At 54.7% G+C, this 24,059-nt stretch overlaps 1 protein-coding gene across 2 annotated transcripts in view; it reads right to left on the minus strand.

The window, feature by feature from the left end:
• The window catches only part of FBLN1 (fibulin 1), an 81,021-nt gene that overhangs the window by 39,708 nt on the left and 17,254 nt on the right, over positions 1–24,059 (minus strand). For both annotated transcript variants that reach the window (XM_043880909.1, XM_043880910.1), the window contains exons 3-13: positions 22,798–22,933; positions 20,328–20,499; positions 14,280–14,339; positions 12,840–12,941; positions 12,104–12,241; positions 10,610–10,747; positions 6,339–6,482; positions 5,116–5,244; positions 4,236–4,361; positions 1,427–1,546; positions 468–599 (exon numbers count right to left, since the gene is read on the minus strand). In XM_043880909.1, the coding sequence (XP_043736844.1) occupies positions 468–599; positions 1,427–1,546; positions 4,236–4,361; positions 5,116–5,244; positions 6,339–6,482; positions 10,610–10,747; positions 12,104–12,241; positions 12,840–12,941; positions 14,280–14,339; positions 20,328–20,499; positions 22,798–22,933 (1,397 nt within the window). The remainder of the gene's footprint in view (positions 1–467; positions 600–1,426; positions 1,547–4,235; positions 4,362–5,115; positions 5,245–6,338; positions 6,483–10,609; positions 10,748–12,103; positions 12,242–12,839; positions 12,942–14,279; positions 14,340–20,327; positions 20,500–22,797; positions 22,934–24,059) is intronic.

Below are 24,059 nucleotides of genomic sequence, written 5' to 3' on the forward strand. Positions count from 1 at the left end.
GTGGGGACTCACCCTGACCAGGTCCATCCCCCTGCCAAGGGGAGACCAGCGCCCTGGGACAGAGGCCTGCACCACCGGTTCCCTGCTTTGCCCTTAACTCCTGGCAGGGCCTGGGTGTGTCGAGTGACTTAATGAGAGACTAAACAGCAATGCTAAGCTGTGGGGTCTGCTGGGTATTGAAGTCCTGCCTCCTTGATGCTGGACGTCTTCCTTTTAAAGGCTATCAGCCCCACTTCCGGCCTCCCCGGGGCTGCCTGAGGCAGAACAGGAGGACTCAGAACCCCCGCTGAATAAGCGTGCCTGAGTATGGGAGACCAGGGTGACCGTGGGGCGAGGACACACCCAGGATACAGAGTCGTCCCCCCGAAACGCACCCCATCTGTGCTGTGGCTGCTGGGCCTCAGGTTCCCCCCGCCCAGCAGAGCCCCGAGACGGCCTGGGAGACCCCGGGACCCTGCCCCACTCACCTTGGCAGTTGCGGCCGTTGGGGGCCAGCCGGTAGCCGGTCGAGGGGCAGCTGCACTGGAAGCTCCCGGGGACGTTGATGCAGCGGTAGGAGCAGATGTGGCCCCCCGTGGGCAGGGCGCACTCATCGATGTCTGCGATGGCAAAGCTCACCCTCAGCATCCGTGTGGACCCCCCACCCAGGCTGGGCTACATCCCCCAGTGGGCTGAGCTGTGACCTGGAAGTCAGCCCCAAGGGTGAGCTGGACACAGAGGGTCTCAAAGTACCAGGGCTGGGGCGGCCACTGAGACCATCCCGCCAGAAGGGCGTGCTGAGTCCCAGAGAGGGAGAAAGCCTAGCCTAGGGCCACACAGCAAGTTCTTGGTGTGAAGTTTGCGGGGCAGGGAGAGGGAGGCTGGGGAACAAAGGGGATCCAAGGGTTTTGGAATGGCACAGACAGAGGTACCCTCCCGGCTCCATCCTGATGCCATGATTATAAACATGCTAACAGACACACATTATATAATAAAAATAGGAATAACCTTACAAACAGCTGCCCTCTGAGCACCAACATTGTGCCAGGCACGTATGAAGTGCTCTTGAATCATCATTTGGTTTCATCCTCTGACCACCGGGTAAGGGTGGGATGAACCCGGATGTTACAGAGGAGGGTGGCCCAGGACTGTGAGGGGCTTCTGAAAGGCCAGAGGCCAAGGGTCAAGTGAGGGATGTGCCTCCTAGGCCCCGCCTCCGCCACCCCTGCCCTGCTCGAGGTCCGGGCGGCACCCATGGCCATCACCACTATTCCGTTTTATGGCACTAAAGAAAATCCAGGAGTGGGTTTCCTCCTTTACAAACCTCACTCTCAACAATGGGTAAAGTCCATCCAAACACATCTCAGAGAAAAGAAACCCAGGCCACTCGCCAGCCAGGAGGAGCGGGGAGTGGGGGACTGGAGAGAGGAGGCCTCTCCCCGCTCACCTTCGCAGGTGACCCCGTCCACGTCGCTGAGCTGGTAGCCTCGCCGGCAGTAACACTGGTAGGAGCCGTAGACGTTGGCACACTCCTGGCTGCAGGGGCTGCTGTTACACTCGTTCACGTCTGAAAGAGACAGGGTCCCCGAGGCCACCGCTCAGAACTGAGTCCCTGGGCTCCTGGTCGAGGGGTCATGACCTCCCTCGAGTTAACACACACACAGAGGCAGAGGCTGCCACATGTAGGGCCAGGGACCTGCCTGAGGTTTCCCCAAGGGAGAGAGGCTCCCGCTCCAGCCCCTCAAGGCTGGGGGCTCCGGCATCTCCCCACCCCCGCCACTGCCGGCTTCAAGCCACACCTACCCTGCAGCTCTTGATTCTGTTCCCTTTGCCTAGAACAGGGATCAGCAACCTTCCGGCCCACCACTTGTGTTTGCAAATAAAGTTTTATCAGTACACAGCCACGCTCATTCCTTTGCCATAGTCCACGGCTGCCTACACACTACAATGGCAGAGTTAAGGAGGCACATGGGACACGGCTGGCAAAGCCTAAAATATTTACTGTGTGGCTTTCAGAAGAAAAATGTTTGCCGACCTCGGGCCCAGAAGTCCCTTCTCACTTTTGTTTACTGCTAATTCTTAGCAGGGCAGGAGGGGTGAGCAGGGGAGAATGTCCTTTACTGTCTCACCCCCTCTCACCGCTGCAGCCCCCCATGCCTGGCCTGGCTGTCACCTGACCCCCTGCGCACTTGGTCACCTCTGCCCACCGTGGTGTCTCATCACGTCCCAGGGACACTCCCTGAAGGCAGGAACCATGTTCTCGCTACACACCTGGGGCAGAGGGTGCTTTATGACTGCTCGCTGGTGGAATAACGCAGCAAGGCTGGCCGGGCCCTGGTCTGGGGCAAAATCGTCCACTAACAGGTAGGAGTATCTACTATTCGGTCGTTCAGGAGTCATCACGGAGAGCACAAGCCACAGACGACAGTAACAACGATGCCAGCAGTCTGCACGTCACGAGCGCGTCATCTCACGCGGGGCACCGTGAAACACTGGACAGCCTCCATTGTGTTTCATCCTCATGACCCCTACGAGTGGTACTAGGTGGGTCTCACTAGCCCCGTTTTGCAGATGAGGACCCTGAGGCCCAGAAATGCCAAGCTACTCTCAAGACCATAAACGTGACAGAGCTGGGACTTGAACCCAGGCCCGAGGGACCCCCCCCATCCCGCCACGCATGAATCTGGTTCCTTGTCATTACGTTTGTGTGTTGGGTCTGGTTCCTGGGGACGAATCCCAGAATCTCAGGGGAAGCCTAGCACCCAGGAGCCCCTCATACTGTCCATCCTTCGGTGTGAGAATTACATGCTGGGGTGCATCCTGGCATATCTGTGATCATCCTTCTTAATCCAGAATTATAAGACCTGCCGTGTCTGGAGGCTGGCTCTACAGGTCAGCCCCTGGGAACTGCGCTGCAAAGAAGGGAGCTTGTGAGGGACTGCTGAGGGTGGCCAGAAACCCTCAATTTCTGCTGACCTCCTCACCAAATTCCTGTGTAAGATATGACATCTGCTGAGCACCTACTATGTGCCAGGTCCTGGGCTTATCATCACATCTCAGTCCATCCCATCAAAGGGAGGCAGTGTTATTCTTGGCACCAGTTCGACTTGGTCGAATCCACCCACCAGAGACCTGACCAAATATCAGAATCAGCCCCAGACCATGACCCTTGAAATGCCTGCCTGGGAAAGCTCCACACTGCCAAAGAACTTGCTGTGTGTTCCAGCCCACGCCAGACTGTAGGCCCTGACCTCCCTTTTCCTTAGAGGCATTTACTTCAGAAAACCTGCAGATGTAAACCCTGCCTCTGTCCCTTTGAGATGTATCTTTTGCAACCCAGGAGTGTCCTTCTGAGGACATGGGAACCAAGCCTTTGAAATGCAGTCAAGAAGAGGGAGCCCCCCCTCAACTCCTACACTCTGCAGGAGGGTCAGAGCCAGTGAGCACACACAGCCGGCCTAATTGCACTGACCGCCGACCTCAACATCCTTCCGTGCTGCTCCTCAGCAGGCCCCAGCATTTAGAAAGCCTGCACCTTTTGTCTTGGTGGAGTTAAGACCAGTTTATGCCAAACTCTCTCTCCTCTATTGCAGAAATGTAAATAAAATCTGTCTTACCACTTTAAACAAGCATCCAACTTTTGCTTCCCTCTGTCATTGTTGTTGTTTAGTGGCTAAGACATGTCTGACTCTTGCGTCCCCATGGACTGTAGCCCGCCAGGCTTCTTTGTCCATGGGATTTCCCAGGCAAGAATACTGGAGTGGGTTGCCATGCCCTTCTCCAGGGGATCTTCCTGACCCAGGGATCGAACCCACATCTCCTGAATTGGCAGGCAGATTCTTTACCACCAAACCACCAGGGAAGCCCCCCTCTTTGGCATAAACAACCTCATCTCCCCCATGAGGACACTGAGGCTGGTGAGGTCAGCCACCCCCCAGGGTCACGTGAGGAAGGCGGTGGGTCAGATGCCCTTGGATTCCACACTCTCAGCCACATCCCACTCGTCCATCCTCATGTGTGCACAGGTGTTATTGGCACTCCCCGGACCCAGGAGAAACCAGGAGGGCCATCATCCCTGACAAGCAACTTTTGAGAGGCATCGCTCCTGCTGACACATCATCTGATACGTGTTGGGGTGCAAGTGAGTCGTTCCCAAGCGGGCCTGCCGGGAGAGCGGCGGGGAGGCAGGCAGCTCGGGGAAGAGGAGCAGATGCAGGCCCAGCGTCCCCCGACCCCCGCCCACGGCCGGCCCTCACCTTCACAGGAGCGGCCATCGGAGGAGAGCCGGAAGCCCATGGTGCAGCTGCAGTAGTAGGAGCCCGGCGTGTTCTCGCACTTGTGGCCGCACAGGCGGCCCGGGTACCGCCGACACTCGTTGATGTCTGAAACGGAGCGGGCGGGCGGCTCAGGCAGCGTCCTCCCTGTCAGCTCGCGACCTCTGTCCCCCACTTCTCCGCCCTCCTCTCCTGGGGAAAGGTGCAGTGACCAGTCCCACAGCAAGTCAGTGGGGGCGCTGGGACCACCCTGCCTTTCTGCCCACTGGGGAAGCCTCGCGCTCCTTCCAGGACAGTATGTCTGGGCATGTGGCCAACCACCCAAGCCCTCCATCCTGGAGCCCAAGGGAGGGTCTTCTGGGACCCGACAAAGGTGTCGTGGGGCTGAGCAGGGGAGGGCAGGGACCAGCCTCTCCTGAGCACCTTGGCTTGGGGGCGGCAGGCGTCCACTAGCAGGATCTGTCCTGGTTCCCCAAGTTCGGGTCACCATGCCATCCCGGGTTCTCACCGCCCAGAGGGAGCACACAGCTCTGGGCCCTGCACCCTGCAGGTCAGCGGTGACTCTCTGGGAAATCACAAAGACTCTGGGGCATCTGTCCAGGGGGCTGGAGTCTCGGGGCTAGCAGAGCACCTGTTCTACAGGTGGGGAACCTGGCTTACACCCGGGAGCACCCCTCAGGAGCTGCACGGCTGGAACTAGAATGGGGGTCTCCCGATCCAGGTCTCTTCTCCAGCACTGTCTGGACTCAGGATTGTCAGAGGTCAGGAGTAGACCACGGTCACTGCAGGTGCAGCCTAGGCTGGTTCTCCTTGGTGTCACTTGGCCAGCCATCCCCACCCCCGCAGGGATACACACACATACCCACACACGTCCTGCTGATGCCGTCGAAGTAGTACCCGGCCTTGCACTCACAGCGGAAACTTCCAGGGGAGTTCACACACAGGTGCCCCGGCCCACAGGGCTCAGAGGGGGGAGAGCACTCGTCCACATCTTGCAGAAAAGAAAGACACATTGAAAACCCTTTAGTGTGGGAGGGGGCATGATCAGAACGGAAGGCAAGGAAGGAGCCTGCTAAAACGTAACTGACAAAGCGGCACCATCTAATTCTTCAACGTGATTTCCCAGATTACGTCCTATGCACTGGGGAGACAGCTGACTGGACGCAGCCTCTACCCTCGGGGGACTCCTGCTACTGAGAGCCAGCAGTGGCCCCAGTTAAGTAAAGCAGGAAGTGCCGCAGGACTGGGGAGAGGCTGAGGAAGGAGGAGACTCCTTTGCGTGGCAGGGATCTGGGCAGGATGGGCGCAAGATGCCTTTGCCTGAACCCACAGGAAGGTAGGAGCAGGTGGCAGAGGGACTGATGTAAGAGCAAAAGTCACACAGACAGAGACGGGCAGGGCTTGTTGGGGGAGCAGCAAGACCTGTTCCATCTGGATTAAAAAGTTTGTGAGCTTGGGTTCAATTCAGGAGGACTGAATCGTAAGCAGGGCTTCCCTGGTGGCTCAGATGGTAAAGAATCCGCCTGCAAAGCAGGAGATGTGGGTTCAAACCCTGGTTGGGGAAAGTCCCCTGGAGGAGACCATGGCAACCCACTCCATTATTCTTGCCTGGAGAATCCCATAGACAGAGGAGCCTGGCAGGCTATCGGGTTCTTTAGGGTCCTTTAGACCCCTATAGGGTCCTTTGCGACCATAGGGTCGCAAAGAGTTGGACACGACTGAAGCGGCTGAGTACCCTCACACACGCACGAATTCCAAGCAGGAGCATCAGTCCTCTGTCTGCCCCAGTGAGGAGTCATCAGCAAAAGGAGCTCTGAGCAGGAAAGGGCGAGAGAGCTTTCAGCTCAGAATGAATGGGACAGACTTGAAGCGGCAAAGCTGGAGGCAGTAGGTGCGCTGGCATTCTACTGCAACGGTCCAGGCAATAGCCAGTAAAGACCTAGGCTTGGAGACCAGCCATAGGATAGATGAACAGGTACACACAGCTTCCTTTGGGGATCTGCTCTCTCCTTCCAGAGAAGGGAGGGTTGTGCTGGAGCAGACAGAAAAGTTCATTTCAAACTGGCTTTCTTTTTTAATACCAACCAACGCAGCGGGTTCCCTCCTCGTTGAGATGGTAGCCACGGCCACAGTTCGGCACGTTCTTCTGGCACGTGTAGGAGCCCTCCGTGTTGATGCACGTCTGCCCAATAGGGCATGGGGCACTGATACTCAAACACTCATTGATATCTACGAGGGGAAAGACAGACGGCAGGGTTAAACCTGAGGGCTTTCCCAAACCCAGCACCCAGATCTCCAAAAAACTCCCATCTTCCTCCTCTTTATAAAACCACAGATGGAGTTAAGATGATGCGCTCAGCCTGGACCACATAGCACAACCTCCCCACCGGCTTCCAGATTTCAGTAGCACACCCCACCTTAAGCACCCCTTACCGGGCCCATCTCCCTGCCCCTAAGCCCTCAACACCTCCATCTTCCACTGCACGAAAGCCAAAGCCACCGCCTGTGAGTCCCACCCAGTGAACTTGGCAATTTAGGTGCCATCCTGGGTTCACACGCTCCACACCGTCAATGAGTATCTTCCCTGAACTGAGCAGGGGTGAGGAACACAGACGTGGCGGCCCCCTCCGTGTCGGTACTAGTGTTTTGGGCGCCTCCAGTGACTGGCGGGCCCCGCCCGCCTCCCAGCCACGTGGCTGGTCTGTCCTGCAGCCCAGCCTCTGGCCTCAGCCTCCAGAGCCACTTGATCCCCACTCTGCGCCTGCCTGGGGAGCCATCGCCCCAGTCTGCCAGGTGGATACACCTCTCATATAAGCACAGCCTCTGCGGCACAGCTCCCCCGACATCCCCATCCCTACTCCGGGGTCCAGGGGGGTCTGTGTGAACTCTGGCCCCGGGGAGGGGCAGCTCTGAGCTCACGGCCCAGTGGGCTCCCTCCCTGACTGCACACCCCTCTGAAGGGGGACTCCTGTGACGAACACAGGCCCAACACGTGTAAACCAACCAGAACTGGGTTTACATGGCTGCTCATGATCAGCCCTGGTGCAAAACTGCAGAGTGAAATTCCTACCAGAAGAAGCCTTCTGAAAGGGCCTAAAGGTTTTCCAAATCACCTATAATCATCGGGGGCTAACAGAAGGGGGTGATGGTGGAGGACCAGCTGTGCTTCTCCCCTCACAGCCCAGCCCCATCCTCCCCAGACAACAGCCAGCCTGGGTCCCTCCTCACCCTGTCAATAGCCTTTGTCAGAACGGTCTCACCGGCACAGCGCTTTACAGTTTACAAAAGCTTTTGTCTCCAGTCCTGCCCTCGACCACCACATCGAACCCACAAGACAGGCTTACAGGGATTAAAATCTGCATTTTAGAAACAGGAAAGTCCCTGAACTCAGGCCAGAGCCGGGGCCCACTCAGTACAGAACCAGGGTCTCCTGCTTCCCGGCTGCGACAAGGGCCCTGAAATCTGGGGTGGGCACAGCCTGTCAGCCACATCCAGCCCCCTTCCTGTCTTTGTAAATTCTGTTCTCCTGGAGCACAGCCAGGCCCGAGCTTTTATGCATCTACGGCTGCTCCCATGTGGCTGTGACAGCCCCTAGGATCAGTGAGGTTGGTATTTATGCTCTAGGCCTTCAGAGAAGAAAGCTCGGCCGTGTGTCAAGAACTAACGCAGCGTTCAGAACCAACACCGCTACCTGCCCTCAAGCCTTGTGCACGATCAGATCTACAGCTCCCAAATCCTGCACCACGGACACCGGTGGCCCTTGAGAAAACCCGCGCCCCACAGAGGGGTGAGCTCTCCAGCCTGTGAGCGCCACAAGGCAGGGCCCAGGCCACAGGGAGGGAGCCAATGAATGGGTGGCCGGGAGAGGGGACAAACAGCAAATAACAGACAAGGTCTCAGAAGGGTGCGAAGGCCTCGTACAAGCCTCTTAGGGCCCCACATGGGAAAAGCCCGGATGATCCCAGCTGCCAAGGACCCCCGCTCGCTCTGTTTAACCCATGACCACAGAACCCAGCACCCCTGGCGTGGATCAGCCGTGCAGGCAGCCCAGTGCCAGCCTCTTCTCTCATCCTCACCAAAGCAGAAAGGAAGATGGGCCGGCGGTGGGAAACAGAGGAAGAGAGAAAACCTGGAGAAGACATGATAGTGGCCAGGCCCTCGATGACCAGACCTGAAAGGCCTAGAACATTCTATGCTTTGTGACTGGGAAGGAGGCCTCTGCCCGCGAAGACCCACTCCCATCCTGCGCGCTGGTCCCCTGGGTGGAGCCCTGCAGCTACGGGGCCGCCCGGTGTGGCCAGGGGGGAACAGACAGGCTCCCGGGGCCCAGGGCTGGCTCCAGAAGCCCCAGGAAGATGGTTCTGGCTATACTCGAGGCCAGAGTTTCCCACCACAGGTCAGCGTATCCTGCGGGAGGGAGGGTGGCATCCCGGCAGTGTGTGAGCAGGGAACCCAGGATCGAGGGTGGCAGAGGGGGACTGCCTGGCCCTGAACCGTCCTGACACCCCTCCTTTTTCCTCGATTTACTTTCTTGTGAAGGTTTGTTTGGCACGATAAAAAGATGACATAAAGGTACTGACATGAAATGATATCAAAACACATCAGTAGGTCAAAAACAAAGCAAGTGGCAGAACTGTCTGGTCCCACTTTGAATAAAAACAAAAGTCTAGGACTCACACGCATTGCCGAGCAGGGAAGAAGCCGTCCCTTTCTACATTTGGGTTTTGCTCGCTTTTTTACAAATAAAGAGGGACAAAACTTTTTAAATCAATAAGAATTTTTAAAAACAAAAGCTCCTGAACTTGATTGCAAGGATTGTGGGCACACGAAAAGAGAGACCCCTCTAGGACCTCCAAAGACCCAAGTTCAGGGAGTGGGGGGAGCTGGGCCCCCGGCTCCTGCTCTGGCCCCTTCCCCTGCACAGAGGGGCACCCCCAAACTGGGGTGGGGGTGGGGAGTGGGAAACCGGGGCTAAGTCGAGACTTGCAAATGCTCCTTCTGTGTGGAACTCGGGCTGATTTTGCCATGAGTCAGGGTTTCCAGCCCTGACAGACGCCCTCCTCCGCGGAGCCCCCTGCGAGCCCCCTGCAAGTCTGGGCAGGTCCCTCCCCCTCCTGGCCCCGGGAGAGCGGTCAGCCTCCTGCTCCCCAGCCCCCTTCTTTGAGTGACAACAGCTCGGTGGGCAGGGGGCTGGCGAGGGGCCAGGGCGGCCAAGCTGAGGCCCCTACCGCTCAGATGCCTCCCGTGAAAAGGGGGCGTTTCAGGAACAAAGACTGGGGTTGGCTGCAGATAAAATCACCCCCATCCTAAGGGGCTGCTGCTGTTTGTCTTTAAATATCCTGGAATGGCAATCAAAGGGGGCAGGGCTTTCAGTCCAAACCACCATTCCAAATCAAAGATCGATACAGATTTATCTGCAAGGGCCTGAGACAGACAGAAGATAGAAAGTCTCGGTCCCTTGTCGTGGCGCTGCCAGCCTTTCCGGGGGGGGTGACAGGGCAGCCCCAGTAGCATGGGTTCTGGCTGGTGGCACCTGCAGCTCACATCCAGGGGGACATCTGTCTGACCTCAAGGGAGGACCCAGAATCTTCTGCTGGGGCAGAGGGCAAGGACAGGTGGCAGACCTGGACTCAAATGCCAAGAGCATACAGTGATCCAGCCAGGTGGCGACTGCAGGAGAAAGCAGGCCCACCTCCTGTCTCCTGGGCTGGTCCCAGGGCAGCAGTGTTTAAAACTAACTGAGGGCTTCCCTGGGGCTCCCAGGTGGCGCCAGTGGTAAGGAACCTGCCTGCCAATCCAGGAGACATAAGAGACGCGGGTTCGATCCTTGCATCGGGAAGATCCCCTAGAGAAGGGAATGGCAACCCACTCCAGTATTCTCGTCTGGAGAATCCCATGGACAGAGGAGCCTGGCAGGCTACAGTCCATGGGGATGCAAAGAGTCAGACACTACAGAAGTGATTTAGCACGCACTCAGTTCACTCAGTTCAACAGCAAGTGTCTCTGATTTCAAAACTCAAGCTCTCTTGAATGCATCGGAGATTGCTAAATTAGACCCCTGGGGCCCAACACAGCCTGTCGCCTGTGTTTGTAAATAAAGTTTTATTGGGACACAGCCCCGCCCACTTGTTTACCTAACTGTGGCTGCTTGCCAGCTGCAACCTGCAGAGCAGAGGGGTTGCAACAGAGACCGCACGGCCTGCAATGTACCATTTATTATCCAGCCTTTTATAGAAAAAGCTTGCCAACCCTGTTCTGTCTGCCCTGTGCAGGACCCCGCCTTCTAGAGACAGGGCCCACGGCCGGACGGTTCCCCTGCCTGGCGGACCCTGTGAGCCCTGGCAGCGGTGTCTTACCAATACAGTTGCCTAGAGCATCTTGTATAAAGCCACTCTTGCACTGTAGCTTGGGTCTGCAGCGGAAGGATCCCAGAGTATTCTGACAGATAAAATCGGGGAGGCAGTTATGAATACCACTCTCACACTCGTCAATATCTGGTACATCATAAAAAAAGGAAATTGTTAGCAAGAGTCCTGCCAGAAGCATCTTACAACACTTTAAAATCACAAGAGAGCTTTTTTCTTTTCTTTAAATGCTCGTTATTCAGACTATAACCCAAAACATTCCAATAAAGAGGGCACATACAGCAAGAGCCTTAGCCAAACAGTGCTCATGTTGCTAAAGACTTAAAACTCTGACTATCCCCCCAAGGCTCTTATGATGCAAATTTTCTGTTATATAATAAATAACCCAGACATTTTCCTGGCAATAGGTGGTTTGGTTTGGTTTGGTTTTCATTTCAGGCTAAGCACATGTTTAGTTTTAGATTATAAAGCAATGATGATCTTAGTGGCAATAAACACAGTCCCTATAAACTTATTCATTCTTCAGTCCTTGCAATATTCCAAATATTAACAATGGTGACTGTCATGACTGAACGTGTTGGCTGCCCTTCCCTTGAAGTTCATGGGCTGTCAGATGTTCAGAAGTGTATATTCAGCTGGTGGGGCCCCTGGGTTCTCGCGGTCCAAACCGCCCAGTGAGTCTGCAGGGGTGGGGAGCACCAAGCTCGCCCAAAGGCCCTCAGACGTCAGGAGGGTGTGACTTGCTTTTGAGTTACCCTCATAATTCAACCAACGTTTTTACACAAGTGGTTTTGTCGTTCTGAAGGGTTGGAAACCCTCAACAGAAAACTATGTTCTAACAGATCCTCATCAAAGGCTTATCTGCCAAATAACATCTATGGTTTGGCGGGGAAAAGTCAGCAGCCAAAAATGTCATGCTTTTTACGCAGCGGAAGGGAACATGCTTTGAACTTCAAGGGAGGCTGGAATCAGATGGACGGCAGCTGTTGTGCAAAAAAAAAACAAATGGGGGGGGATGGGAGTAGAACGCACGTGTGAGCACCTGAAATTCATCTCGGGTCTTGCTGTTGTTTTTAAATTGCTTTTAAGTCCTTATTCTTATATAGTTACAATATTGCCTCCCTTTTATGTGTTCTGCTATTTGGCCACAAGGCATGGGAGATATGAGTTCTCTGACCAGGGACCGAACTCATCACACCGTCTTGCACTGGAAGGCAAAGCCCCAGCCGTTGGACGGCAGGGACAGCCCCGGTCTCGTTTTTAAATGATCGTGCTTTGAGCCTTTTCAGAAACCCAAACTCTCCACTGTCATTAACTCAGCATGACGGTAAAGAAGCTAAGTCTTCACTAGTGACAGGGCCGGCCGGCGCCCCAGGCAGTCACCAGGGGACACAGCATGCGGAGCCCGGGACCCCCCAAGCCACTTTCTCATCACATCACATCTGCTCCCGGGGGCAAGGTTCTGCGACTCGGAGCCTGCCGTACCTTTGCAGTCATTGTCCTCTGTGAGCTCATAGCCAGTTCCGCAGCTGCTATCACGCTGGCAGCGGAAAGAGCCCACTGTATTGATGCAGGTTTCTCCGAGCCGGCAGTTTTGGCTGCCCTTGATGCACTCATTGACATCTAGGAGAGACACAGGCAATGCAGAATTGGCAAGGACAACTGATCCTGACGCGTCATCAGAAGGAACGGACCAGGAAGCAGAGTGGGGTCAGTTCTCTGCATCCATCAAGTCCCCCGGGTCTGTAATAGTCATGCTCTGTACCGGAGCGGAGCCCTGGGTGCTCCCCACCAGAGCAAAACGAAAGCAATGGTTTGTCTCCCTGGCTGATCTATTTCAGATCTATTGCTCCTTCTGAGCATCTGCTCAGCAAGCTCCAGGCCCCGAACTGAAGTCGTGTGACCCTAGAGACCCCCTCCTATTCAGGGCTGTCCCCTCCCTCCATCTCCCCCATCTCACAGATGGGGGGCAAAAAGAGGCTGGGGATGCCCCCAGGGCCACCCAGCAGATCCTGGACTCAGAGCCCGGGCAGACCCCAAGCCCACCCCCTTTTCCCAGCCCAGTGTTCACATTCTTCTGGCTGAGAGCCCTGGCTGCAGGATATTGGAAAGCTGGTCCTGGGCCATAGTTCACCTACAAACAGGGCCCCTAGTTGTGCAAAGCGGGCCCTGCCTGAGTGTCAAGCGGAGGCAGAGGCTCTCGGAGCAGGACGACATTTACCTTCACAGGAGACGCCGTCTGGGAGCAGCTGGTACCCCACAAAGCAGGAGCAGACAACTTCCTCCCCCGTGTCCCGGCATTGCTGTTTGCAGGGCCCGCCACCTGGAATCAGAGCAAATGTGAGCGGAGGCCTGGCGTACCCAGGGACCTCCTGGTGATTTCTCTTTGTTTGGATGGGGCCAGAGGAAGTGCCCTCAAGGGGGACTGATGCAGAAAGGCAGGCTCCCCAGGCTGGAGCCCACCGCAGCCTTCCCAGCAACCCCCTTCCCATGGGAGACCCCCAAGGTCTGGCCCTGATCTGACAGATGCAGGGGTGTGTGGGGCCCCAATACCCCACTTCCACTGCCACTGCTTCAGTTCCAGCCGCTCACTCACCTGGTACCCACCCCTCCAACCACGCTTCCCATAGGGCAGCAAGCGAGATGCTCAAAGAGCTAATCTCATGGGGACAAACCTCCACCAAACAAAGATTCTACGAAATAAAGTTTGGACTGCTGCCCAGGGCCTGCATGGCCTGCCCACCTCTCCAGCCTCTTCCCCTCTCTCTGCCCCTCCCCCGACCCACCGCCCACCAGGGCCTGCTGCTAGGGGTCTTCAAGGCTCTGCTCCAGTTGCTGCAGCCCCCCCACCCACGTCACTCCCCTGCCTAGTCCATCCTGGCCCACTGCAAACCAGCTACCCCCGCCCTCCTCTAGGAAGACCCTCCCACGCTCCCCAGGAAGGATTATGGGTCTTTCTGGGGCCCTCTGCTCTCCCTTCCCCCACCTGAGGCCTCGGTGCCAAGCGTCACTGTAACAGACCACCTTATTTTGTGATTAAACTGGCTTCCTAATTAAAGCCCAAACACAAGGCAAGTCACGAAATGTTCCCGGGGAGCAGACCTGCCAGTCCAAACGTGTAGGAATGTTCCATCGTGAGAAATAAAGTCTTATCTTAAGGAAAACAATGCTGCAAGGCCCCACTGACTTTAAATTTGAAAGCATCACTCTTATGAGACAAAGGGATATTACAGATGGTACGGCTGGAGCTCCAGGCCACAAAATGAAGTGACACTCACCCCCATCCCTTAAGGGGCGCCAGCCTTGGTGGTCCCTGCTCAGAGTGACCCCCCCATAGAGTTATCAACTGAGTCTGTGGGCCGTGATTGAAGGGCGTTGAATGCTAGCTTCTTCGCTACAAGCCACAAGAATGCAGCCTCTTCGCCAGAAGCCCACCCTCTCCCTCACTCGCCCACCAGGTCCCAGCGAGGAGGAGAGGAAGGGAAGGAGCCCAGGAGTGCAGGTGACCGGGACCTCCAGCTGACTCCCAGCCAAAGGGCACGTCTCGGGTGAATCCGAGTGAACCTGAGCAGAGCCTGAGGTCAACTCCCAGAGAGATTAGCATGGCCCTCCCTCGGGCCTCGTTAACCACCAGCCGGCCTCGGGGAGGCGCCGGGCTCACCTCGGCAGCGGTCATTCAGGTAGGGGTCCTCTTGTTCCTCGTCGATCTCAGAAACCTTAGCTAAGGGGAAAGAGGCAGAGAGACGTTTGTCCACACGCTGTCCGTACGGCACTCCACACCCACATGAGCACACAGGCAACTCCAGATGTTTTCTCTTCTTGTAAATGCCAGGCAGCTAATGCCTGTCTGTACATCTCCTTATAAACAGTTCAGTGTTCATTTTATCCTTTTGAAAAACAGAGCCACACTTACAAAACAAAATGTCGCTACATCTCGCAAAGACCCATTATAACAGAAACAGCACTGGCATGAGGGTCTGTTAGCCATCCACCCAATGCCAAGTGTGGTTATGTTGTCCGCACTGCTTGAATATTTCCACAAATGCAGCCACAGCCCTACTATAAACTCAGTCACACCCTCCAAACAAAGCGATGCACCTGGTGAAAGCTTATTGTTACAGGTTGAACTGTGGGTCCCCCCCCACCAACCCCCACCTCCACAGAAGATGTGAAGTCCTAACCCCCAGTGTCTGGGAACATGATCTTATTTTGGAGAAGGGTCACTGCATTTGATCAGGTTAAGATGAGGTGGTGAGAGGGGGCCCTAATCCTAAGATGAGTGTCCTTACCAAAAGGGGACATTTGGACTCAGTGGCAGATATGCAGAGGAAAAGGGAGTGGAGAAACAGGGAGAAGACAGTCATCTCCAAGCCAAGGGATGCTGGGGGAGATACTCGGAAGGCCCAGCCCTGCCAACACCATGGTCTCGGACTTCTGGCCTCCAGGCTGGGAGACAATATCTCTGTTGTTTAAGCCCCCCAGTCTGCGATGCCTCATTAGGGCAGCCCCAGGAAGCGAATACACGGATTTCATCCACTTGCCCTGCAAAGCTCAATTTAGTGCCAGTCATCCATAGTCACTCACTTGGCTCATTCAACAAAGGTATCTGAGCACCGGCTCTGAGTGTGAAGCACTTGGCACATACAAGGCCCCCGTCTTCACAAAAAGACTCGATAGAGGGGGTGGCCCAGTGGCCAAGACTCTGCCCTCCCAGTGCAGGGGGCCCAAGTTTGATCCCTGATCAGGGGACTAGATCCCACAAGATGCAACAAAGAGTTCACATGTCAGAACTAAAAGATCCTGCATGCTGAAACTAAGACGCACTGAAGTCAAATAAATAAATAGAGATGTTTTTAAAAGAGATTCAACATGGCAATAGAACAGAGAGGGATGCAGTGGGGGACCAGGGCACGAATTTAAAAGCGTGGTATTGCACTGGCAGTTCTGACATAAAGGAAATGCGTTAGCCCTTTTAACTTGGGTGGATACACCCAGGAATCCCTAGACAATTTGAAAACCAAGCCCCTTGCTAAGGAGGACCCTCCACAAGATGGAATGACAGTGACCACAACTCCAGCGCAATTCAGCAGCCATCACATTACAAGGCTAGGTGGGAAAGCACAAATCTAGGGTCTCCTCAGTGCAGCTGCGCCTACGGGGGAGAAGCGAAGAGAGACAGAAAAAAGACTGAAAGGAAATGTGACCCAATGGAAACAGTGTCCATCTCTCTGTTGATCTCCTCTTCCTTCTACCTTCCCATGTCTTCTAAAACACATACATGTGAGAGCATGATACACCCTCACTGGGAAAACAGACCTCAGTAAAAAGACACACATTAGTAATTCTGCAGTAAATTTCAATGTAACATAATTTATAGACACTAACTATGCAAAAGACACAGGAAGGCTTCCCTTGTAGCTCAGATGGTAAAGAATCTGACTGCAATGCGGGAGACCTGGATTTGATCCCTGGTTCGGAAAGACACCCTGGAGAAGGAAATGGCAATCCACTCCAGTATTCTTGCCTGGAGAATCCCATGGACAGAGGAGCATGGCGGGCTACAGTCCACGGTGTCGCAAGAGTTGGACGTGACTGAACAACTGACACTTTCACTTTCACATTAAAATATGGGAAGGGTCCCTAAATAATTCAAAGAACTTTTCAGCTGGGAAGAAACTAAGCAAAAGACCTTTAGGGTGTGAGTCATCTCTAGGCTGGGGGGCTGGGAGCACCTTTGCTCAGAACAGTTAATTTGGGTGCAATTAGAGATGATCATTAATGGCAGAAAGAGAAGAGGAACTAAAGAGCTGCTTGATGAAGGTGAAAGAGGACAGTGGAAAAGATGGCTTAAAACTCAGTACTCAAAAAACAAAGATCATGGCAACCGGTCCCATCACTTCATGACAAATAGATGGGGAAAATGTGGAAACAGTGTCAGATTTCATTTTTTGGAGGGGCTCCAAAATCAATGCAGATGGTGACTGCTTGCTCCTTGGAAATATAGTTATGAAAAACCTAGACAAATGTATTAAAAAGCGAGACATCACTTTGCCAACAAAGGTCCATATAGTCAAAATAATGGTTTTTCCAGTGGTCATGTATGGATGTGAGAGCCGGAGTACAAAGAAGACTGAGCGCTGAAGAACCGATGCTTTCAAACTGCGGCGCTGGAGACGACTCTTGAGAGTCCCTTGGACTGCAAGATCAAACCAGCCAACCCTAAAGGAAATCAGTCCTGAATATTCACTGGAAGGACTGATGCTGAAGCTGAAGCTCCAATACTTTGGCCACCTGATGCAAAGAGCTGACTCATCTGAAAAGACCCTGATCCTGGCAAAGATTGAGGGCAGGAGAAGGGGGCGACAGAGGATGAGATGGTTGGATGGCATCACCGACTCAAAGGACATGAGTTTGAGCAAACTCTGGGAGTTGGTGATGGACAAAGAAGCCTGGCATGCTGCCGTCCGTGGGGCTGCAAAAAGTCAGACACGACTGAGTGACTGAACGAGAGATGATCACAGTGCTTCCCTGTTGGGTATGGTAAAGAACTGGGATCCCTGAGTAAGGAAGATCCCCTGGAGAAGGGAATGGCAACCCACTTCAGTATTCTTGCCTGGAAAATCCTGTGGGCAGAGGAGCCTGGCAGGCTACAAGAGAGTCGGACACGACTTCACGACTAAACAAGAGATGATCACACGAAGTGGAGTGAGTCAGAAAGAGAAAGACAAATACCACATGATATCACTTATATGTGGAATCTAAAATATGCCACAAATGAGCTGTCTATGAAACAGAAACAGTCCCACAAACAGAGAACGGACCAGGGGTGGCCACAGGAGAGGGTCTTGTGAGCGATGGACTGGAGGTTGAGGTTAGCAGATGAAAGCTCTTACAAACAGAACGAACAAACAACAGGGTCCCACTGGACAGCCCAGGGAACTATATTCCATACCCTGTGATAAGCCATAACAGAAAAGAATACGAAGAAGAACGTCCATATACGCATAACAGAATCACTTTGCAGTACAGCAGAATTTAATACAACACTGCAAATCAACTATACTAGAAGTTAAAAAAAAGAGAGAGGAAAAAAGAATGTTTGATTTGGGGACCCTTCATTCACTTGGCATTACATCCTGGCAAAGCCCACGTCCCTGCCACGTCCAGGCACAGGCCAGGGTGATCGGAACCACCCTCCAGAGGATTCACGGTGACAAGGCCAGGGGGATTTGTGAGAGACTACTACCTGGGTGATGAAGTCATTAAGATTTCCATAACATTCTTTGGGAGCTAGTATGCTGGGCAAAGAATGCTAGAAGAGGAATCTGGAATCCAAGCTTCTTGCAGCTTCAGTCGTCCAATCTGTAGAATGGGCATAACCAAGATACACCCCAGCACAGTTCTACCCAAAAGAACAGCGCTCTTTCCCCCATCTGAGATAACTTATACTTCAATATAACAGCAACAATATCAAAGATAACAATACTTTGATAACTCAAAATACAGCTTATTAGAAAAAGAAGGTTAAGAAAACAGACACAAATCCCAACTTTATATTTAGATTAAACAGATGTGTGTGTGTGTGAGAGTGTTAGTCTCTCACATGGGGTCTCACACTGCGACCCCATGGTCTGCAGCCCGCCTGGCTTGTCTGTCCATGGGATTTTCCAGGCAAGAATACTGGAGTGGGTTGCCATTTCCTTCTCCAGGGGATCTTCCCGACCCAGAGATAGAACCTGGGTCCCCTGCATTGCAGGACAATTCTTTAGCATCTGAGCCACCAGGGACAGCCAGATATGGGTTACTCTGTATCAGATGCTTGGAGAAGTTTCTAAAAGGCTTACTGTCCATTTCTGTACGTATTTAACCTCAGGCCAGCACTGGTCTGCAGGCCCCCCATGTGGCCCCGTGGTAGCACACAGTAGGCCCACAGTAAACGTCAGCGGAAGACAGGAAGGCAGGTCTGTGTCTGAGCGAGGAGGGAACACAGGGAAGTCTTCACAGAGACACTGAGGAAAGTGTGGAGCAAGAAATGAAGCAGATGAAAGATGAGGGAGAAATAAGACATCTGGAGCAACAGAAAAGCTCAGAGACCATTAACGAACCAAGATATAAATCAACAAAAGTCCTCTCCGGAGACACAGGAGAAAGTCTCCACCAGGGTGAAGAATCTGAGTTTGTTTAAAGTGAAAACGTCATCTCTGATTTCAAAAGTCAAGGAGGGAGCCAGAACGTGGTTCCAGTTCCCTTATTGACTAAGATATCTGAAGTCAGCTGCACGGCGGAGCCCTGGACTTGAGAAGTCAAAACAAAGAACGAAAGACGGGTCATTTGACCCAGGACCCCAGAGCCACAGGAACGGATGGCCTGGCTTAGGGACCACTGGTCTGTGAGCTCTTCCTCTGACCTGCTCCCTGCCCCTTCCCCACATTGAACAGAGGGCAGACGGAGCTCAGACTGAGAAAGCAAAGGTCCCGGGCAGGCAGCAAGCTTGGGGCAGAGCAGACGCCTGAAATTTTCCAGGGCTGTTTCCATTATGGCACAGGAAACCATTGCATAAGTGGAAGAGATGATTAGACAACGGAGAAGTTTCCTGAACCGTGTAACTGAACCATGCCCCAAGGCTTCAGGATTGACGTGGCTTCAGACAAACGGAGGGTGGGGAGCTAAACTGATGGAAATACAGCTGGGAGCTGTCTTGAAGCTGCTTTGGGGGTCACTCACCCCTACACTGAATAAATATCTATGTTTGAATGCTCACAGACTGCTATTAATGAGTGGTCCCCCAGCCTCTTGTCTACATGTCATCAGCTCCAGATGGAGAGAGGGCACTGGCCAGGCATCGGAAGGCCAGAGTTCTGCCTCCGCCGTGAGTCGGCCATGTGACCTTGAATGCCAGGACCTCATCTGTGAAACACGGGTAAACAAGAGCATGGCCAGCCACCTACGCTGCCCGAGGCAGTTGGAGGGATGAGACGAACTGTGATGGCAAACGCCATATACCCCTTCTCCCATTTCATCCCAGCAACCTGAGAAAGTGGGACTGTAGGCGTCCCCATCTCACAGATGAGGAAACTGAGACCTGGATCCATCAGTTTGCCCCAAATACATCAGGACAGGGACATGCACACAGATTCGTCAGATCCCAGATTCCAAGCCCTTGGTTTCACTCCAGGACAGTAAGAAACATGACCCTGCTCTGACAACCAGAACCAGTCTCTGCAGAGTTAAGGCAATGGTCAACGTGCAAGCCCACACCACCCGTGATGGTCAGCTTTAGGGGTCAGCTTGGTGGGGCTACGGTGCTCAGATATTTCATCCAGCACTAGTCTGGACACAGCTGGGATGGTATTTTTTAGATGAGATTGACCCTTAAATCAGCAGACTTTGAGTAAAGCAGACTGCCCTCCATCAAGTGGGTGGGCCCCATCCAATCAGATGAAGGCCTTAAGAGAAGGACTGGCCTCCCCCAAGCAAGAAGGAGCTCTGCAAGCAGACGGCTTTCAGACTTGAGCTGGAAGATCAGTGCTCCCCTGGGCACCTGGCCCGCGTACACAGCCTGCAGGCTTCAGACCTGCCAGCTCCCCCAGCTGTGTGAGCCAGTGTCTTAAAATAAATCGTCTCTCCCTCCCCACATCCTATGGGTTCTGCTTCTCTAAATAACCTTGACTGACTGCCCTGCCCCAGAGGGAAGAAAAGGGGGACTTACCTGTTTCTTGGAGGTCCCCACCGTCCCCTGGGGCAAAGTCTGCCGTCTCCTGGCCCTTGACGCAGCACGCCCGGAAGACCAGCCCACACTGGTAGCCGACCATGAGACTGTACTCACAGCTCTGGCCCTGGGCCTGGGCCGCCCGCCCCAGCAGGCAGCAGTGGCAGCACCTCTGCAAACACAGGCAGAGACTCTTGATGGAGAAGCCAGACACGCAACACAGCAGATCCCACGGACCCCTCAACCTCCACCCCCGTGGGGATTCTCCCCGGACGGGGAAGACACACGCCTGACTCGGCTGCCTCTTCTAAACGCTGGCAGGAAATAGCAAAGCCAGCTGAGCTCAAGGCTTGCTGCCCCCCGAACCTCATAGGTCCTGGTTTTGAAAGGAACCTTAAAGGGGCTGATCCCAGCACACACTCCACAACATCTGACTGACCCCCCCCAAATCCCAGCCGGTCCAGCAGGGCCTCCAGGAAGACGGGGACTAGGAGAGGGCCCCCCGGGGCTCCCACAAGGGGGGCTCCCTAAGGGTCCACACCCTCCACACCCGCTGAGATTTCTCTACCACGCCTGGGACGATGAATATACACCTGTCTCTCCCTCCTCACCCCAGTCAGGGTGGTTCGGGCAGCAGGAAGAGAACCTCAAGACACGTCAGCAGGTGGGGGACAGAGTTGCCGCTGTCACCTGCATACCCCAGTGTTCCCCAAAGTCACATCTGAAGCCCAGAAACAACATTCACCCCTGGCACATGAAAAGCTCCATTTCGGTCATCACTCTAAGAAACGCACAGAACGTTCCAAAGGCCTGGAGCAGGAGTGGGTGGGGGGGGTAGGGGTGTGGTTTTGCCTGAGTTTCATGGAGGCCGAGGGTCTCACATCCTCCAGAAAGAGCAGGAGTCCCAGTGACCTCCTCCACCTTGTACGTCCTCAGTCATCATTCCCAGAAACACAAACGGCTCATCGGCCAAGGCGATCAGTTTCCACACCCGTTAGAATGTTCCAGGCCTTTCTCTGAAGTCCGAGGACCCAGGCAGAGTCCCCTTTCTGGGAGGCCGGCTCTAAGCATCTCAGGCCCCAGCTCCCAGGAATCCCCTTGACCAGCCCCCGCTCCCCTATCCGCCCCCCCAGCCTCTTCCCATGAAAAGCCCACAAAGGCTGAGAATGGGCAGAGGGGTGCTGGACCTCCAACTCCTCGAGGGGGAATATCCCTCCACGTCCCACTCTGTGTGAAAAGACGCTCTCCAGAAGGGAGCCCCACTCCCCCTCCCGGAATCCAGACCTCATTCCAATTCTCTCTCCTTGAAATTACTTCATGGGTTCCTAACGGGCAACAGGAAATCTTTCTTCCAGGGAATTCGGTTTCGTCACCTGGCACCTCCACCAGAAACCCAAATGACCAGGTTAATTAACTTTCCAAACTTGAGCTCCTCCTGGTCGGGCTATTTTTCTCCCTTGGTAAGTGGTAAGGGAGGGACAGCCTAGTTTATTTGCAGTTTTCAGACCTCGGAACGCTCTTAGGAACCTCTCCACATCCATGCAAAGATGCAGGCTTCCACAGGGACGGAGGCCGCGGGGACCTGGCCTGGGCCTGGAGTCAAGGATGCATGACATCCATTCACGGCTGACCTTCTGGACAGGGCTCCCTCTGGGCCAGATGACCCCGCTCCCAGCCTCACCTCACCGCTGATCTCAAAGGACCCTTGCTGAGAGGTCACTTTGGAGTGTGGGCCTCTCTGAACCTCAGTTTTTTCTTCTAGGGCAGTTATGGAGGTCATGCGTTCTCAGAGGCATATGTGTGGGCCCATTCTGAGCTCTGACTAGCTGGGGAGAGCAGAGAAGTTTGAGGGCCTCCTGGGGGCGGAGGTGGGGATGCCTACCTTGAATTGAGGGTTCAGAAGGCCCTAAGCCCAGGTGACCCGTGCGCTGACCTTGGAATCCCTGTTTGAAACCCTGGGACTGGCAGTCAGCGGTCCCCAACCTTTTCAGCACTAGAGGGCTGGTTTCATGGAAGACAGTTTTTCCACAAACTGGGGTGGAGGATGGTTTCAGGGTGATTCAAGCGCACTATGTTGATTGTGCCCTTTACATCTAATCCGATGCTGCCGCTGATTCCTCAGGAGGTACTGATCCATGGTCCGGAGGTTGGGGACCCCCGCTGGCAGTCTTCAGGGCAGGGCTGGGTCACTCCATCCCCGTTTCCCCAGTGCTGGACGGGGCCTGGGGTGCAGCGCTAAGTCTGCACACCCAGTGCAGGGGACCCGGGTTCAATCTCTGGTCAGGGAACCAGACCCCGTGTGCTGCAACTCTGGGGTGTGGCCCAGAGTTTACTGGATACACTGGAGCTGGTGGGAAGATCTGAGTGGTCCTTCCGGCCCCCGGGGCTTTGCACACCCTGCTGCTCAGAGGGAAAGGCTGCCTGAGTGCGGGGAGCAGGGAGGAGAGCGCCCCAGGCCTCGGGTCCTCACCTTCACGAACACGGCCTCGAGGCTGGCGTTGCTGCCGCGCGGCGGGGTGCAGCCGTCCTGCTCGTTGGCCAGGTTGATGCCCGTGGTGCAGTGCAGCTCCTCCAGCTGGCTGTGGCAACACTGCTCTTGAACCATCCTGTGGGCAGAGGGCGTGGGGTGTGCCAGGGGCTCTGCGGGGTGGGGGGCCTGCCAGGTGTACCCAGGGCCCGGGAGCAGTAGCCGCTCGGGGACGGCAGCCCTGTCACATCGGACAGGGCTTCCCCTTCCCCACCCCCGCCGCTCATCCACAGACACACACCGAGATACACACGCAACACCCGCATACGGAAGGTGCTCGACAGTGTTTAATCAGAAAGACTGAATGCAGGGTGGTGTCTGGGAGTGGGTTCGAGAGACCAACTTCATCTCTCGAGCACTGAGCCTCATCCCAGAAAGTTCCCAGCTATTTATAACACAAACCAGATTATGGCTGGGATTTCCCTGGTAGTCCCATGGCTAAGACTGCACTCCCAACGCAGGAGACAAGGGTTCAATACCTGGTCAGGGAACTAGACCCCACGTGCTGCAACTAAAGATCCCACATGCTGCAACAAGACCCGGCACAGCCAAAGGAGTTATTATTTTTTTAATTAAAAACAAATTAAAAAAAAACAGATGAGGGCTGGCTCGGGTCTGCACCCTCTCATCCTTTATCAATACACATCTCCCCAGGTTCTGGAATCAGAGGAAATAGCTCCAGCGAGGCGGAGGAGGCTGCCCATGGCCAAGAGTGAGCCAGGGCCGCCATACCCTCATCTCCTAGCCCTGCTAGGGTCTCCAGGAAGAAGGTCCTCGAGGTGGACCTGCCAGAGGTGGTCCCTCAGAGACAGCTCCAGGCAGGGAGGGCAGGGAGGGCAGGGAGCAAGAGGTGTGTGATCACAGGCGTGGCTCCCCCAGACCCCGGACACTCCCGGCTCTGGGGCTGCCAACAAGGGCAGGAAGAGCTGCCAGGCCTGTGCTGGACCGGAGAGGGTGGGGCCCCGCCGGCCCCCCACGTGGCTGGCCAGGCGGCTGTGGCCCCAGCCTCCACTCTGTGGGGCTGGAGCTCTTCACCCGGCTTCTCATGCACTTCAGAACTGTCCATGGGCTCCAGCCTGGGTCTGCCGATACATGCAAAGATAGACTGCAGGCTTAGTTCCAGACCACCACGGTAAATCGAGTCACATAAATTCTCCAGTTTCTTGGAGCATATAAAAGTTACTCTTGCACTGCACTGCAGCCCA

The sequence above is a fragment of the Cervus elaphus genome, chromosome 22 (genome assembly GCF_910594005.1).
Source record: "Cervus elaphus chromosome 22, mCerEla1.1, whole genome shotgun sequence".
Classification (NCBI taxonomy): Eukaryota; Metazoa; Chordata; class Mammalia; order Artiodactyla; family Cervidae; genus Cervus; species Cervus elaphus.